Source organism: Chlorocebus sabaeus, chromosome 16, assembly GCF_047675955.1.
Source record: "Chlorocebus sabaeus isolate Y175 chromosome 16, mChlSab1.0.hap1, whole genome shotgun sequence".
Taxonomy (NCBI): domain Eukaryota; kingdom Metazoa; phylum Chordata; class Mammalia; order Primates; family Cercopithecidae; genus Chlorocebus; species Chlorocebus sabaeus.
In genome coordinates, this window is record NC_132919.1 from 77,776,582 (window position 1) to 77,794,678 (window position 18,097).

Sequence of the window (18,097 nt, forward strand, 5' to 3'; positions counted from 1 at the left end):
TATGGCAAGACCCCATCTCTACAAAGAAAAATTTTTTAAATTAGCTGAATGTGGTGGCACATGCCTGTAATCCCAACTACTTGGGAGGCTGAGGCGGGAGGATTACTTGAGCCTAGGAGTTTCGGGCTGAAGTGAGCTATGATCACACCACTGCACTCCAGCCTGGGCAGCACAGCAAGACCCTGTATTTTTTTTAAAAAAAATTGTGAATGGTTAATTCTATGTTGTGTGAATTTTGCCTCAATATTTAAAATGAAAAAGAAAAAGAAGTCAGTAGATATGACTTAGCTGGGTTATATTTGAGGTGGCTAGACACCCAAGCAGAGCTGTCAGGTAGGCAGTTGTAAAACACAACAGGAGTGACCAGTTTTACCAGCTCTTGTGGAAATAGCTGCTTCCTGCCATTCCCCACCCAGTCCACTGCACGCACTGTTGCAGCCCAGAGGTGGGCGTGAGGTCTCTGCTGCCACTCATCCTCATCCACAGCCAGTCACCCAGCCCGAGACGCCTACTCTGGTCTCCAGCTAGGATGTTGAGGACCTGTTTAGAGTATCTTGGGGTAAGTCCTAGAATCCTCCCAGCCCCTAGGTACAAGAGTGAAGATGCATAAGCTCCTGTTTATACACCCTGACCCTTTATTTACATCCACCCGTGGTAGGGGAGTCAGGTAGAGGCCCTCTACCTCAATCAACCTAAACTCCTGATCTTGGGAGTTTCTTTTGAGGATCTGTTTTTTATTCTTGTAGGGCCTCACGCCTCCATCTTCGTCTGGTGCCAACATCATGATTTCAAGGCAAAGCTTTTCCCCAACTCCCTAAATTCTAGGATGAATAAAGTGCCCAGAGGAGGCCAGACGTGGTGGCTCATGCCTGTAATCCCAGCACCTTGGGAGGCTGAGGTGGGTGGATCACTTGAGATCAGGAGTTTGACACCAGCCTGGCCACCATGGTGAAATCCCATCTCTACTAAAAATACAAAAATTAGCTGGGCACGGTGGCACATAGCTGTAACCCCAACTATACAGGAGGCTGAGGCAGGAGAATTGCTTGAACCTGGGAGGTGGAGGCTGCAGTGAGCTGAAGTCAAGCCACTGCACCCCAGCCTGGGTGACAGAGCAAGACTCTGTCTCAAAAAAAAAAAAAAAAAAAAAAGTGTGCCCAGAGGAGCTCTACAGCTGGCCCAAGTCTGGCACATGTCTGTTTCTTTACTGATCACTGCCACAGGGCACAGAGCCCCTGGGTGGTGCCGTCCTGGTGACTGCTGGCCCCTGTCCCGCAGGTCCCCCTTCCGAGTTTTGCTAGGGATACCCTAAGCTAACCTGGCCAGATTACTAGAGGTGCTGCTTTATTGGCTCTGGACATGTGTACGCAGCTGCAATTCTGTGTGATACAGATGACCTGCCAGTGGGGCCCTCCTGAAGATGCCATAGTGATTAAGATACGTTTTTTTGTTTTGTTTTGTTTTGTTTTGTTTGACAGGGTCCCCTCTGCTGCCCAGGCTGGAGTGCAGTGGTGCAACCACGGCTCACTGCAGCATCTACCTCCTGGGCTCAAGCGAACCTCCCACGTCAGCCTCTGGAGTAGCTGGGACCACAGGCATGTTGCACCACATCTGGCTTTTTTTTTTTTTTTTTCAATTATTTTTTGTAGAGATAGGGTCTTCCTATGTTGCCCAGGCTGATCTCGAACTCTTGGCCTCAAGCAACCCTCCCTCCTCAGCCTCTCAATGCACTGGGCTCACAGGCATGAGCCACTACACTCAGCCTAAGATACGGTTTTTGCCCTCAGAAAACACAGGGTCCTTTGGGGTTGTGGCTTCCTTGACTGTTTTTATTTTATTGTATTTTATTTTAGGTTCTGGGACACGTGCAGAATTTGCAGGTTTGTTACGTAAGTAAATGTGTGGTGTGGTGGTTTGCTGCACCTGTCAACCCATCACCTGGGTTTTAAGCCCCACGTGCGTTAGCTATTTGTCCTGATGCTCTCCCTCCACTCCCCCGACCACAGGCCCCCGTGTGTGTTGTTCCCCTCCCTGTGTCCGTGTGTTCTCATTGTTCAGCTCCCACTTATGAGTGAAAGCATGCGGTGTTTGGATTTCTGTTCCTGTGTTAGTTTGCTGAGAATGATGGCTTCCAATTTCATCCATGTCTCTGCAAAGGCCCTTCATTCCTTTCTATGGCTGCGCCTTGACTATTTCTATGGCTATTTCTGTTCTTAGTGAGACTCCTCCTGTCTCCGGTGCATTATTCTGGCCCCCTCTTTTACTGGGAATGGCAGCATGTCTTTGCATTTTCTGTAACTAGAACTTTCTTTGTGGCCAGCACAGTGTGATGAGCTGGCAAGCTTTCCCACCGTGGGGCAGGGCTTATCCTGAGGCCTGCTGGAGGAAACCGAGAGAGCTGAGTCTTAGGGGCTTAACCAACCTGCCCGAGGGGAAGCTGACACCCAGTGGGGCTGGAACCCTGGTTGGAGAGTTCATGTCCGCACCTGGCCTCGGCCTCTGTTCTCACTTGCTCTGCCCAGTTGGCTGTGCCCTCAGCTGGCTCATCACCAGGAGATTGGGTGGGAGTTGCTGCTCAGCCACCACGAGCTACATGACCTTGAAAGCTGACCTTTGACTATCTGCAGGAGAATCCTGAAGGTTCTCAGGCCATGGAGCTGTGAATTTCCCTTCTTTCAGTGTCTGCATCATTGGAAACTAAGCCCCCACCAATGTTTATTCATTCACTCAACCAATATTTATGGAATATTACAGCCCTAGGGGTGGGGACACAGCAGGGAACAAGAAGAACAATAATTATTGTCCTCAGTAGGTGACTGAGGAGTGGGGAGGCTGGCAGGAAGCCACGTAACTAGAATACACACTAGGTCAAGGCAGTATTCCCACAGAGAAAATGAAACAGGGAAGGGGAGAGAAGGCTGGGATGGGAGGTCTACAGACTTAAGTAGGATGATCTGGGAAGTAGCATTTGAGTAGAGTCTGGAAGGAAGGACAGGAAAGAGTATTCCAGGCAGTGGGAACAGCAGGTGCAAAGGCCCTGGGGCAGAAGTGTGCTTGGACGGTCAGGACTGTCAGGCTGTGTGTTTGGAGCAGGTGAAAGAGAGAGAAGGTCAGCAAGGACTTGATAAGCAGAGCCTTGTGGTCATGCTGAGGACTCCAGGACCTGTACACCAAAGGGAATGACAGGAGCTGACTCATGCTCTAGCAGGACTTCTCTGCCTGCTGTGTTGAGCACTGGTGATGGGGGCGTGGGAAGAAGTTAGGAGCCACTGCAGAGGTCCCGGTGGGCCATGATCAGGGCACCACAATGCAGGTGGTGAAAATCGATCGGATTCTAGACATATGTCAACATGGAGGACCAAGACTTTCATCTAAATGTAAACAATAGTTATGAAATGTTGACTTGAGATGGATCTGTTGTAATTATTTAGATACTTCCAATAATGGATCAGGAGAACCAAGAAGGGCCCTAGAATTTATTCTGGTCTTCCTAGGATTTTCCCAAAGGTAGAAATGATGAACTGGGTGACCATTCACAAAGGAGAGAGGATTCCCAGTCCCCAGTCCTGAAGCCTTCCCCTCAGTCACCATCTTCTGTGGGTCGACCAGATGCACAGACTGTTCTCCGCCATCCCTGTGGTTCTTACATCAATGCCCAGCTGTGGGAATGTACTGTGCTTCAATGGCTCATAGAAGCCCCATATAAGGCACTGCTCCTGTGGGACGTGCCTGTCAAACCTGCTTGTCCACTGCTGTTCAGTTCAGCCAGAGATTGGGCCACATTCAGTCCTCGCTTCCCTGGGAGAGGCAAGGTAAGTACACACAGTCCATCCGGCAGACAGCAGGTCAGCCTATGGAGGGCTCAGCCAACGGAGGGGCTCAGCTGACACAGGTCTGATGGGGCCAAGAGCGTCCCAGGGGAGTGGGAGGGGCCGGCTTCTTCCTCATCAGGAGTGGAGGTGCTGCCTTGTGTGTGGACTAGAGAGCAGAAAACGGCTTGTCTGTGTTGCTGGATCAATTGCTGGAACATTCTCTGAATGCTGAGTTCCACCTTTAAACAGCACGGGTCATGCTAGATGAAAGGGATTCTCCATTTTATACTCTCATCTCCTCACTTTTGCCGCGGGACGAAAGACAAGGGAAGGAAGGTGTCTAAGTTCAGAACAAAGTGAGCAAGACCAGCTGCCTGCTCTTGGTGGCAGGGGCACAGCGAGCCTGTCATGGCACTGGGGGCTGGGATGAGCTGTGCCCCCTCCTCCTGGGCTTGTGACCATCTGCCCCCCATGGTGTGTGTACGTGTGTGTGTGTGTGTGTGTGTACATGTGCCTTCTTCCCTACTTCACTGGCAAGAGAAGAGACTGACCCTTGGGTTAGGAGAAGGATGTTAACCTGGGAGGGGTCAAATAAGGAGAACCCACATCTTAGATGCTCAGGATTTTATGATCTTAGGTTCTTCTAGAATTGTACAGTTAGATTCAGAGTTTGGAATTAGGGATCTCCGGACCCTCTCCTCTCCTCCCTTCCCCTCTCCTCTCCTCCCCTCTTCTTGCCTTTTTCAGAAGTCTCGCTCTGTCATCCAGGCTAGAGTATAGTGGCACAATCTTGGCTCACTGCAACCTCTGCCTCCTGGGTTCAAGCGATTCTCCTGCCTCAGCCTCCCAAGTAGCTGGGACTAGAGCTGCGTGCCACCACGCCCGGGTAATTTTTTTTATTTTTAGTAGCGACAGGGTTTTGTCATGTTGGCTAGGCTGGTCTCAGACTCCTGACTTCAGATGATCTGCCCGTGTTGGTCTCCCAAAGTGCTGGGATTACAGGTGTGAGCCACTGCTCCCGGCCTCTTTTCTTTCTTTCTCTTTTTCTTTCTTTTTCTCTCTTTCTCTCCCTCTTTCCCTCTCTCTCTCTTTTTTCTTTCTTTTTCTTTTTCTTTCTCTTTCTTTTCTTTCTTTCTTTCTCTCCCCCCTTCCTTCCTTCACTTCCTTCCTTCCTTCATTTCCTTCCTTCTTTCATTTCCTTCCTTCTTTCATTTCCTTCCTTCCTTCCCTCCTTTCCTTCTTTACTTTCTTCACTGCAACTGTAGAAGGGACTAGTGACTTCTATTTAGCTTGCTTTCTTGTCTTCCTGCTTTTTTTCCTTCCTTCCTTCCTTCCTTCCCTCCTTCCTTCCTTTCTTCCTTCCTTCCTTCCTTCCTTCCTTCCTTCCTTCCTTCCTTCCTTCCGTCCTTCCTTCCTTCCTTCTCTCTCTCCCTTCTTCCTTCCTTTCTCTCTTTCTCTTTCTTTTGTTCTTTGCCTTTTTTTGAGCCAGGGTCTTGCTCTGTCACCCAGGCTGTAGTGCAGTGGCACAATCACAGCTCACTGCAGCCTCAATCTCTTGGGCTCAAGCGATCCTCCTGCCTTGGCCTCCCAAAGTGCTGGAATTACAGGCTTGAGCCACCGTGCCCAGCCCTAAAGTGTTTGTTTGTTTGTTTGTTTGTTTTTTCTGTTAGGACTAACCCCTATTTACATTGGGACAAGTTACAAAGACGCTCCTGCCATTGTTAACTGCCATTGGAGTCTACTGTAAGTTGCTTCACTGTAACTGCAGAAGGGACTAGTGACTTCTATTTAGCTCCACCCACTGATACTCGAAGCCCAGTGTGGCTCTGGGGGCTCCAGAAGCCTAAGGGGCAGCTGGCTGGGGCAATTGGCTGGGGTCTGGAGAGTCCTGCAGAGCCTCTGCCTTCAGCTGCTGGTGAGGCAGCTTTGGCTTGAGCTGCCCTGGCTTTTTGAGTTTAGTCTGATGGGAGGGCACAGTCAGCACCCTCAGAGCCTCCTCAGGAGTCCTGTGAGGCTCAGGCAAGTCAGGGGCAGAGGAGCAGTCTAACGAGAGGACCCTCCCAGACCCAGCCATTGCCACCTGGACCTAGTTCTGGGAAGGCACCCAAGGAACCTGTAGTCCAGGGCTGGCCACCAGTCCTGGTCCTCAGGGTATCCACACAGACCTGGCTGTCCAGAACTCCCAGGGTTTCAGCTGCAAGCTGGAGATGTGGCCCCTTGGCAACTCGATATAGTGAAATACTAGAGAGCGTGCCAGAGTGTCATTTGCTAGGAACAAACATTATACTGCGGTAAGCCCTAGTTTTTGGATCATTGGCTCTTTGGCACCAACTTAATCACAGGGCCATTGGCCACAAAGAAAAGCCTTGTAGGCGACCCTTTAGGGACTCCTGTATTTTCCATCTGCTTTGGAACCTCTAGGCTCAGGCCGATGCCTATTGACGTAGATGTTTCGTAAGAGATTTGGGGGCAAATACCGGGATTTTATGAAGATGCTGCACTCTCCTTCACTAAGTGGAAAGCTAAGAAATCCTGCCCTGAGGGTAAGAAACAGTTGTCTTCCCAACTGATGTATCCTGGACCAGCCAAGTCTTCCTCCCACTTTCCCTCTTCTAGAACTTTCCCCACTTCGGCCAGTATCTGTCATCCCCTGGGCTCCCACCCGCTCCATGCGCCGCGTTCATCGGGGCTGAGGGGAGCAGGAGAGGAGATGTTTCTGCGGGTGTCCCTGCTGTAGCTGGAAGAGCTTGGCCTCGGCGTGCCTTCGCCTCCCCTTTCCGTGACGATGTGCCCCTAAACCGAGTATGTATTGAGACAGAAAGGTGGCACCGTTGATCACTACTCCAGGACAAGAGTCATAAACAGGACTGTCCCAGACAACCTCGGACCCCAGTGTTCCGTGGCAAATACTTCTAAGATGAGGCCCATCTCCTTCTCTGTTTGATCAATTGGATTAATTTTATTGTTTTCTAAAATAATGACTTTATGGTTTTTATTGAACCCATGCTTGTTTATTCTAAACAGATTTCCTTTTTTTTTTTCTTTCTTTTTTTTTTTTTTTGAGATGGAGTTTCACCCTGGCTCCCAGGCTGGAGTGCAGTGGCGCCATCTCCGCTCTCTGCAACCTCCGCTTCCCAGGTTCCAGTGATTCTCCTGCCTCAGCCTCCCAAGTAGCTAGGACAAGAAGCAAGCACCACCATGGCCGGCTAATTTTTCTATTTCTAGTAGAAATGGGGTTTCACCATGTTGGCAGGCTGGTCTCGAACTCTGACCTCAAGTGATCCACCTGCCTTGGCCTCTGAAAGTGCTGGATTACAGGCGTGAGCCACCGCGCCCGGCCTCGACAGATTTCTTAACAATCGACTACTATGAACAACAAGCATTATTAGCGTTGGTGAGGAGTGTTCCCACATCCCTCTGCTCTCTGCCTCTCCGTCTCTCTCCCCCTCTTTCTCCCTCACGCGCACACACACACACGTGCGCATGCGCATGGAATGACAGAACAGACTGATTGGCAGACTGGAATGAATGGATGGATTGGAATGAATGGATGGATGGGCACATAGATTGAGGGACTCCCAGAGATAAACTAACACCGTTTTATAGAAATGGGATCATATTCTACATGATTTAAATGTAAACTTTTAATTTTACTTAAATTTTAGTTCAGCTCAGATGTTGCTGGCGAAAGTTTTTTTTATTGTTTTTATTTTTTACATACTGCTCCTTGAGGAGCTGGGCTAACTCATAGGCAGTGCATCCAGATTCGGCATTTTTTCTTTTTTTTAGATGGAGTCTCGCACTGTTTCCCGGGCTGGAGTGCAATGGCGTGATCCCGGCTCACTGCAACCTCTGCCTCCGAGGTTCAAGCGATTCTCCTGCCTCAGCTTCCCAAGTAGCTGGGATTACAGGCGCACACCACCACACTCGGGTACTTTTTTGTATTTTTAGTACAGATGGGGTTTCACTATGTTGGCCATACTGGTCTTGAACTTCTGACCTTGTGATCTGCCCACCTCGGCCTCCCAAAATGCTGGGATTACAGGTGTGAGCCACCACGCCCGGCCAAAAAGATTTTTTAATTGTCAAAAATAATAATGGAATGCCAAATGAGGTAGAACAGTTTCACAATGACCAGAACTATTAGTTCCTAAAAATCCCCAAGATTCAGACAAGAGATTACAAAAACCTTGATAAATTAGTGACATGATGTAAAATCAGTGCTGGGTGTGGTGGCTCATACCTGTAATCATTGCACTCAGGGAGGCAGAGGCGAGAGGACTGCTTGAGCCCAGGAGTTTGAGAGCCTGGCCAACATAGCAAGACCCCATTCTCCACAAAACGGAAAATAAAATAAAATCAGCATTTTGTTGAATGTAATTCATTAATTAATTTGCAATGGAGTCTCGCTCTGTCTCCCAGGCTGGAGTGCAGTGGCGCGATCTTGGTTCACCGCAACCTCTGCCTCCCTTGTTCAAGCGATTCTCCTGCCTCAGCCTCCCGAGTAGTTGGGATTACAGGCGTGCGCCACCACACCCAGCTAATATTTGTATTTTTAGTAGAGACAGGATTTTGCCATGTTGGCCAGGCTGGTCTTGAACTCCTGACCTCAGGCAACCCGCCTACCTCTGCCTCCCAGAGTGCTGGGATTACAGCCATGAGCCACGTCGCCTGGCCTTACTTTATTTTAGATAGCACAGGGTCATGGAAGATAAAGTGACAACTTCCTTCCCCTACCCCCAACCTGATTTCTACTGCTTGTATTATTTCTTAGGGTAAAGAATCTTCTTATTTGGCTGGAAGACGCTATTCCCACCGTAGTTTGGTACTGGATGTGTGATTCAAGAAATCTAGTGGTTGCCTCACACTGAGAAGGGCAGCCGGGCCTGGGCTCTCTCCCGGCTCAGTACAGCCTCCTCCCCATCCCTACTGAGGACTCCCAGGGAAGCTGGAGGCAGCTCTGGGGCGTTTTCTCTGACTTCCCTAGACTTCTCTTCAGCTGCCCAAACAGTAGAGGGACGCTGAGGCCCCCTATTCCCGCAGTCTGACCCTAAGGGTTGTGCTGGCACCTGTGCCCCCAGTGCCCCTTGGCACCACTCCTTTGGTTTCAGGGCTTGTCTGCCATTTTTCTTTTCTTTTTTTTTTCTTTTGAGACAGAGTCTCGTTCTGTCGCCCAGGCTGGAGTACAGTGGCGCGATCTCCGCTCACTGCAAGCTCCGCCACCTCCCGGGTTCACGCCATTCTCCTGCCTCAGCCTTCTGAGAAGCTGGGACTACAGGCGCCCGCCACCACGTCCAGCTAATTGTGTTTTTTTTGTATTTTTAGTAGAGACGGGGTTTCACCGTGTTTGCCAGGATGGTCTCGATTTCCTGACCTCATGATCTGCCCGCCTCGGCCTCCCAAAGTGCCAGGATACAGGCGTGAGCCACCGCGCCTGGCCTTTTTTTTTTTTTTTTTTCCTTTTTTTTTTTTTAAGACAGGGTCTCACTCTGTCATCCAGGCTGGAGTGCAGTGATGCAATCTCATTTCACTGCAACCTCTGCCTCCTGAGCTCAAGTGATCCTCCCACCTCAGCCTCCCAAGTAGCTTGGGGACCACGGGCTCATGCTACCATGCCCGGCTAATATTTGTATTTTTTGTAGAGACAGGGTTTCGCCATGTCGCCCAGGCTGGTCTCGAACTCCTGGGCTCAAGCGATCTGCCTGCCTCAGCCTCCCGAAGTGCTGGGATTGCAGGCGTGAGCCACCGTGCCTGGCCTCTGCTATTTTTCAGTTTGTGGCAGAAAAGTTGTTTTCCTTTCCTCATTTTGTGGTTGCTGCTTTACTCACTTACTTATTTTTTTAACTTTTTAAAAAGCAACATTTGGTACATTTCGCCAGGAGCTGGGGAGGGAGGTACAGGAGGCTGCCCTGGTCCTGTGTTGGGTTTGACCTGGAGACTTTGGGCTTGATGTGACGGAATGACTGCGCCCACATGGTTGCCATCTAAGTGAGGGGAACCCCAGACGCCTCTGCAGGAGCCAGAAACATTCCTAGGGGGTCACGGGGTCAGCTGAAGTGAACGGGGATTCTGGAATGAGGAAGCCAAGGGGATGGAAGGGAGGAGGCCGGCAGGGGAACGCCCGGAGCACACGCTCCTGCCCGATACCTCCTGGCAGAGAACAGGAGCTGGCAAGAAAGGAACCCCGCTTGTGGTGGGGGCGCTGAACAGGCAGGCCCTGGCTGGGATGGGGGCCCAGCCTAGGCTGAAAACGAAGAGAAAGGAAAGAGGGTGCTGGTGTCCCATGCACTGTGGACCCCCCAGCCCTGGCCGTGGGGTGGCAGGGGCAGAACCGGTCACTGCAGGGACCTCCTCAGCCCACCCTCCTCCGGCTTCCTGGCAGGGAGTGGGGTCAGAGAGGGAAGCGGGAGGCAGGGTGGGATCGCCAGTCACTCTCGGATCTTTGTTTGTTTGTTTGTTTTTTGTTTGTTTGTTTGTTTTTAGAGACAGGAACGTCCTATATTGCCTAGACTTGTCTCAAATTCCTGGGCTCAAGCGATCCTCCTACCTCTGCCTTCCAAATTATGGGCGTGAGCCACTGCACCAAGCCCGGATCTTTTTTTTTTTTTTTTTAAACAACTTTGTTGAGATGTAACTCACGGCCAGGCGCAGTGGCTCACACCTATAATCCCAGCACTTTCGGAGGCTGAGGTGGGAGGATTGCTTGGACCTAGAAGTTTGAGACCAGCCTGGGCAACATAGTGAGACCCCCATCTCTCAAAAAAAAAAAAAAAAAAAAAAAAAGGCCGGGCACGGTGGCTCAAGCCTGTAATCCCAGCACTTTGGGAGGCCGAGACGGGCGGATCACGAGGTCAGGAGATCGAGACCATCCTGGCTATCACGGTGAAACCCCGTCTCTACTAAAAATACAAAAAATTAGCCGGGCGAGGTGGTAGGCGCCTGTAGTCCCAGCTACTCGGGAGGCTGAGCCAGGAGAATGGCGTGAACCCGGGAGGCGGAGCTTGCAGTGAGCTGAGATCCGGCCACTGCACTCCAGCCTGGGCGACAGAGTGAGACTCCGTCTCAAAAAAAAAAAAAAAAAAAAAAATGAGCCTGGCATGGTGGCACATATCTGTAGTCCCAGATACTCAGGAGGCTAAGGTAGAGGATCACTTAAGCCCAGGAGACGGACATTGCGGTGAGCAGAGATTGCACCATTGCACTCCAGCCTGAGCAACAGAGCAAGACCTTGTCTCACAAAAAAAAAAAAAAAAGGAAGAGCTATAACCCACATGGCACACAATTCACCCGTTTACAATGCTTTTAGTGTATTCACAGATAAGTGCAAACAACACCACAGTTAACTTTAGGACATTCCATCTTCTGTGAAGCAAACTGTCCCCTACCTTTAGCTACCACCCTGATAGACAGGGGCCTGAAGACCCCTCAGTGATGCAAGGCAGGGCTGGAGTCGGGGGCCCTGGGCTGACTTTATTGCTCTGCTATTGCTGCCTTGAAATTCTGAATTTTTTTTTTTTTTTTTTTTGAGATGGTGTCTCGCTCTGTCGCCCAGGCTGGAGTGCAGCGGCTGGATCTCGGCTCACTGCAAGCTCCGCCTCCCGGGTTTACACCATTCTCCTGCCTCAGCCTCCCAAGTAGCTGGGACTACAGGTGCCCACCACCTTGCCCAGCTAGCTTTTGTATTTTTTAGTAGAGATGGGGTTTCACCGTGTTCGCCAGGATGGTCTCGATCTCCTGACCTCGTGATCCGCCCGTCTCGACCTCCCAAAGTGCTGGGATTACAGGCTTGAGCCACCGAGCCCGGCCTGAATACGTTTTTAAAACAAGCGCACCATACTTTCATTTTGCACTGAGCTCCACAGATGATATAGCTGGTCCTGAAGTGGGACAGAGGATCATTCTGACTTGGAGTCAGACTCCAGCAACACAAGCTTCTACTGGGTGGAGGCCCGGGAACTCAGGAGCCTTCCATGGGAGCATGCCCATTGGCAGCGCATCCCTGGAGATGGATGGACAATTTCCACATCCCCTTTGCCGCCGTGCACGCTTCCTCTGGCTGCCATCATAAATTACCGTAAACTGGGTGGCTTAAAACGACAGAAAAGTATTTGCTCATGGTTCTGGAGGCCAGAAGTCCACACTCCAGGGGTCAGCAGGGCTGTACCCACCATGAAGGCTCCAGGGAGGGTCTACCTCATGCCTTCTCTTGAGTTTCTAGTGTTACCACCGACCCTCGGCATGTCACTCCAGTCTCGGCCTCTGCCAACATGGGGTGGTCACGGGGTGTCTAGGTCTAGGGCCCTTCTCCTCTTCTTCTTCTTCTTCTTTTTTTTTTTTTTTTTTTTTTTTTTTTTTAAGACAGAGTCTTGCTCTGTTGTCCAGGCTGGAGTGGAGTGGCACTATCTCAGTTCTGCAACTTATACCTCCCAGGCTCAGGCAATCCTCCCACCTCAGCCTCCTCAGTAGCTACGACTACAGGTGTGCACCACCACACCTGGCTAATTAAAAAAAAATTTTTTGGGCCGGGCGCGGTGGCTCAAGCCTGTAATCCCAGCACTTTGGGAGGCCGAGACGGGTGGATCACGAGGTCAGGAGATCGAGACCATCCTGGCTAACATGGTGAAACCCCATCTCTACTAAAAAATACAAAAAACTAGCCGGGCGAAGTGGCGGGCGCCTGTAGTCCCAGCTACTCGGGAGGCTGAGGCAGGAGAATGGCGTGAACCTGGGAGGCAGAGCTTGCAGTGAGCTGAGATCCGGCCACTGCACTCCAGTCTGGGTGACAGAGCTAGACTCCGTCTCAAAAAAAAAACAAAAAACAAACAAAAATTTTTTTTAGGCCGAGTATGGTGGTTCACACCTGTAATCCTAGCACTTTGGGAGGCCGAAGCAGGCGGATCACTTGAGGTCAGGAGATCGAGACCAGCCTGGCCAACATGGTGAAACCCCGTCTCTACTAAAAATACAAAAAGTAGCTGGGCATGGTGGCGCGCACTTGTAATCCCAGCTACTCAGGAGGCTGAGGCAGGAGAATTGCTTGAACACGGGAGACAGAGGTTGCAGTGAGCCGAGATTGTGCCACTGCACTCCAGCCTGGGCGACAAGAGCAAGACTCTGTCTCAAAAAAAAAAAAAAAAAAAAAAAAAAAAAAATTTTAGCAGAGACAAGGTCTTACTGTGTAGCCTGGGCTGGTCTCAAACTCCAGAGTTCAACCAATCTGCCTGCCTTGGCCTTTCAAAGTGTGGGATTATGGGCATGAGCCACTGCACCCAGCCCTTCTCCTCTTGTTACAAGGGCACCCATCCCTGGACGAGGGCCCACCCTAATGACCTCAACTTGATTATGTTGGCAGGGACCTATTCCCAAATGAGGTCCTATTTACGGGTACTGGGGATCAAAACTCAGCATTCTTTTGGGGGGGGCCACAATCGGTGACTCACAAGCCTCAATCACCTGTTCCAGTGAGAAACAGGACTGAGATCAGAAGGAGTGAGGCAGAGCTGCCCTAGGCTGGTTCTCCTCTCCTCCTCACCTGCCGGCCCCGGCCTCTGGGCCCGTCGCTGTCCTCTCCAACTGTTCTTCCTTCCGGGCAAGGAGACTCAGCAGAAGGATATGAGTGGCCTGGCCCTGTGGGGAGCCCCAGACAGGCCTGTGGACGCTTTGGATAACTGCTGCGCCTATCAACTCTCCTTGGTAGTCTAGGGTTCAAAGCCCAGGTACATTCTAGAAGTCTGCTTCCAAGCGCTAAGGAAGCTTCAGTAGTTACTGGGAAAACCACAGGGGTCAAAGGTCCGTCGAGTTATTTCCCGGATCCCAGTTTAATGTCTTTTCCCCGCCGCTTGCGGTTGTTGTGACCGAACTTTGAGTTCTGGAACAGGTCACATGGCTTGAAATCACCGTCATTTCACCTGGTGCTGCTTTGGCTTCAGGCTCTTCCTTCTGCCCAGCTCCATCCTGCCCAGCAGCCTGCAGAGAGGAGGCAGCTGGCACCACACTGGGCTTTGGAGCGGTTGCGGGGACTGAGGACCCCACCCCACTGCACGGAGCTCCTGCGAAAGCGACCCTGAGACCCCTGGTGAGTACTTCCGGAGACCCGGCTCCTCGGAGGGCTTGTGGCACTGCTCCTGCACACATGACCCTCCAACGATCATTTTCCATGTTTTATTTAAATTTTAAAATATATATATATTTTTAATTTTTGAGACAGAGTCTCGCACTGTCACCCAGTCTGGAGTGCAATGACACGATCTTGGCTTACTGCAACCTCTGCCTCCCAGGTTCAAGTGATTCTCCTGCCTCAGCTTCACAAGTAGCTGGGACTACAGGCACCCGTCACCATGCCTGGCTAATTTTTGTATTTTTAGTAGCGATGGGGTTCCGCCATATTGGTCAGGCTGGTCTCGAACTCCTGACCTCAGGTGATCCGCCTGCCTTGGCCTCCCAAAGTGCTGGGATTACAGGCATGAGCCACTGCGCCTGGCCCATTTTCCATTTTTTAGATGGCAGGTGTTGATTTGCTCTGATTCGCAAGTATTTTTAGCATACAGACCCCTTCAAGAGGCATCTGTCTCCCGTGGTCCAGGCTCTCATTCCAAATGAAAAGAATCAAGTCACGGGAATTCATGGGTCTGTGAGGAATCGCTCCCACCTGTGCCCAAGAGATTAACAAAGGCGGTGGCTGCAGCTCTGTGGGCAGTGGAGAAAAATTAGGCACAACCTGATATCCTCACACAGGAGCATGATAAGTCCACGTGGTGATTCATATCATTGAATCCGGTGCACAGTCTGAGGGATCGTGCATGTATCAAGCTGCATGTATCAGTATGAGAAGCCTCAGAAGCCGCACAGCCTTGCACAGAACGATAGTTTCTGTGAAGTTCCAGCTAACACTGAAGGTGCTGTTGATGTAAACCTGCTGTCTGCTTGAAGTATCATGCAAAGATACTATATACTGTTTATACACACTTCCACTTATAGGAAATTATTTTTAAAATATCATTTTTAGGCTGGGCTATAATCCCAGCACTTTCAGAGGCTGAGGTAGACAGATCACTTGAGCCCAGGAGTTCGAGACCAGCCTGGGCAACATAGGGAGATTCCATCTCTACAAAAATTAAAAAATAAGCCAGGCATGGTGGCGCATGCCTGTGGCCTCAGGTACTTGAAAGACTGAGGTGGGAGGATTGCTTGGGTCTGGGAGCTCAAGGCTGCAGTGAGCCACGATCACCTCACTGCATTCCAGCCTGGGCAACAGAGCAAGACCCTACCTCAAAAAAAAAAACACCATTTTTAAATGATTTTTAGAATGTCTGGCCAGAGAGGGAGGGAAGAGGGACTGAAGAGAACAAAAGGTACCATCTGTCTCTCGTTTCCTTAAAAAGAAACCTGAAGTGCAGAATGTCAAGACGGTTGAATCCACACGGTGGGTATGTGGATATTTGTTATTTGCAGGATATTTGTTATTTGGAGGATTTTTTTAATGTGCTGGAAACAGTGCACAGTTTTAAAACATTTTAAAAGTATTTAGATGGATTCATAAGCTAATGGCCTTATGTTGATGCCACATAGGGGCTCAGACAGGGGCACAGCAGGGAACACAGCTCGTCTCCAAAGCTAGGGTGCCTGGGCCTCTTGCTGGGATGGGAGGCTGGGCAGGTGACTGCTGAGGACCTCCAACAGCTCTTAGAGTCTGCACTAGCCAGCACGTCCCCTGAAGAGCAGGCGTTCCAGGCTGTAACGGCAACATGCTTCATGTACTCTGTCCAGACAGACCTGGGCTTGGGACATCAGCCCTGGTGGTAGCCCCAGACCAGCTGCAGCTCAGCCCTTTCGGGGACCTGTCCACCCTCTGTCTGCCTGGCCACCTTTGTAAGCCCACACTCTCCACAGCCGAGCCGTGCTGGCCGTTACGATCCTGAAGCATCTTCCCCAAGGCACTTGTGCCCAGTGTCATTCCCCAGCACGTTCCCTCGTGTGGAGTCCTCTGTGCAGTCCTCTGTATCAGTGTCCTGGGCCGCTGCAAACAAGGGACCACCTGCTAGGTAGCTGAAAACAACGGGAACTTTTTTTGTTGTTTTTTTTAGACAGAGTCTTGCTATGTCACCCAGGCTGGAGTGCAGTGGCACCATCTCGGTTCTAGAGAAGCCGACAGTCTTGCTTCTAATGAAAATCACCTTTCATGAAGAACATATAAAGCAGCATTTCCAAAGTGTAGCACCCCTACTGTTATTTGTTTGTTTGTGTGTGTGTTTGTTTACTGAGACAGGGTCTCCCTGTGTCACCCAGGCTGGAGTGCAGTGGCACAATTTCAGCTCACCACAACCTCTGCCTCCCAGGCTCAAATGATCCTCCTGCCTCAGCCTCCTGAGTAGCTGGGATTGCAGGTGCATACCACCATACGTGGCTAATTTTTGTATTTTTAGTAGAGACAGGGTTTCACTGTGTTGGCCAGGCTGGTCTCAAACTCCTAGGTTTGAGCAATCCTTCCGCCTTGGCCTCTCAAAGTGCTGGGATTATAGGCATGAGCCAATATGCCTAGCCTACTACCATTATTTTAGATGAATTAATTTCTTTCTTTTTTTTTTTTTTTTTGAGATGGAGTATCGCTGTGTCGTCCAGGCTGGAATACAGTGGCATGATCTCGGCTCACTGCACGCTCTGCCTCCCGGGTTCACGCCATTCTCCTACCTCAGCCTCCCCAGTAGCTGGGACAACAGGCTCCCACCACCACGCCCGGCTAATTTTTTTTGTATTTTTAGTACAGGCAGGGTTTCACCATGTTAGCCAGGATGGTCTCGATCTCCTGACCTCATGATCTGCCCACCTCGGCCAGGCATGAGCCACCTCACCCGGCCAAAAAAAATAAGTATTTATTTACTTTAATTTTTAAGAAAAAGCTGTAACTGACACAACAAAGTGTGAATTAGCGATGTTATTGCTTAGGATTGGGGTAGAGCAGGTGGGGCCATAGCACTCAGTCTTACACAGAGGGAGAAACCAGCATGGCCAAGACCGTCAAGGTCGTTCCAACACCATGGTGATGAGTATAATCATCTTCAAAGCAGATCTTATCCTGTGATGGGCATCTGGACATTTTGTCGTCATGGGAGTTTGTCCTTGCAGGCGTTACCACGCTGCTTCCTCTGCTGTAAACATCCAGGACCGTGGGTTCTGACTGGCAAAGAGTGCACCTTGCAAATTTTACGATGCAGTTGATTTTAAAATGGTGTCACCCTGGCTCTCCTGGGCTCCTGCTTCCCTGACAGCTCCACCCCCATGGCTGCCCCTCCTAGGGTCCTTCCAGCGCCCAGCCATGGGGGAACTGTGCCGCAAGGACTCTGCACTCACAGCACTGGACGAGGAGACGCTGTGGGACATGATGGAGAGCCACCGCCACAGGATTGTGCGCTGCATCTGCCCCAGCCGCCTCACTCCCTACCTGCGCCAGGCCAAGGTGCTGTGCCAGCTGGACGAGGAGGAGGTGCTGCACAGCCCCCGGCTCACCAACAGCGCCATGAGGGCCGGTGAGAGCAGCTCCCTCTTCCCCACCTCTTCCAGCTTCCTGAGGCCCCAGGTGTTCCTTGGCTTTCGGTCCACATGGCTCCACTGTCTGCCTCTATCTTCAGGGGGTCTCTTCTCATCGCGTCTCTTATAAAAACACTTGCTCTTGCATTTAGGGCCCACCTGGATAACCAGGATGATCTGATCTTGAAATCATTAACTTATATCTGCAAAGGCCCTTTTCCCACAAAAGGTCACCTGGACAGGTTCCAGATGAACATGTCTTTGAAGGGGAACCACCATTCACACCACTACCGGTGTCTTTGGAGTCCATTCTGATGGTCCCACTAGCTGTGTTTATTCATTAAAAAATGAGGATGCTAATGGCTTTACCATATAAAGTTGTTAGGAGAAGCAAGTGAGTTAGTTTATAAAATACTGCAAAGCTGGGGCTATAGAAAACAGGCAGTAGGTGGTAGCTGTCAACATGGTAATATTCATGCATGTTGGTGAATGAACCCCAAACACAGGAGAGATTAATCCACGCTAGTCATTCTGGCTGAGAGAGATGGGCTCTGGGCTCTGTGTGTGGAAGGCCCCGAGGCTCCCTGGGACCTGTCCCCTGCAGCCCTGGGGTGCCACTCTGCTTCTTTCTGTGCATGGCTCCAAAGCTGATGGCACTGTGGTGGGACCCTGCGTCTGCACCACCCACCGGCTTGCCAGGGAGGTGCTTGCAAGCAGGGACCGACCTCCTCACCCAGTCCCCGTCCCCGCACGCTTGCCAG

General features: G+C 50.7%; 1 protein-coding gene across 11 annotated transcripts in view; it reads left to right on the forward strand.

Moving 5' to 3' along the window:
- The window catches only part of CARD14 (caspase recruitment domain family member 14), a 75,698-nt gene that overhangs the window by 30,764 nt on the left and 26,837 nt on the right, over positions 1–18,097 (forward strand). For 3 of the 11 annotated variants that reach the window (XM_073005463.1, XM_073005466.1, XM_073005468.1), the window contains 6 exons: positions 1,854–4,698; positions 5,483–5,555; positions 6,234–7,206; positions 7,602–7,743; positions 13,742–13,887; positions 17,105–17,335. In XM_073005463.1, coding sequence (XP_072861564.1) covers positions 17,125–17,335 — 211 coding nt within the window. In that variant the 5' untranslated portion in view covers positions 1,854–4,698; positions 5,483–5,555; positions 6,234–7,206; ... (1 more) ...; positions 13,742–13,887; positions 17,105–17,124. Of the gene's footprint in view, positions 1–1,853; positions 4,699–5,482; positions 5,556–6,233; positions 7,207–7,601; positions 7,744–13,741; positions 13,888–15,936; positions 17,336–18,097 lie in introns of those variants that run through there. The other 8 variants (XM_037993633.2, XM_008013179.3, XM_008013183.3 and 5 more) reach the window with 6 other exon arrangements.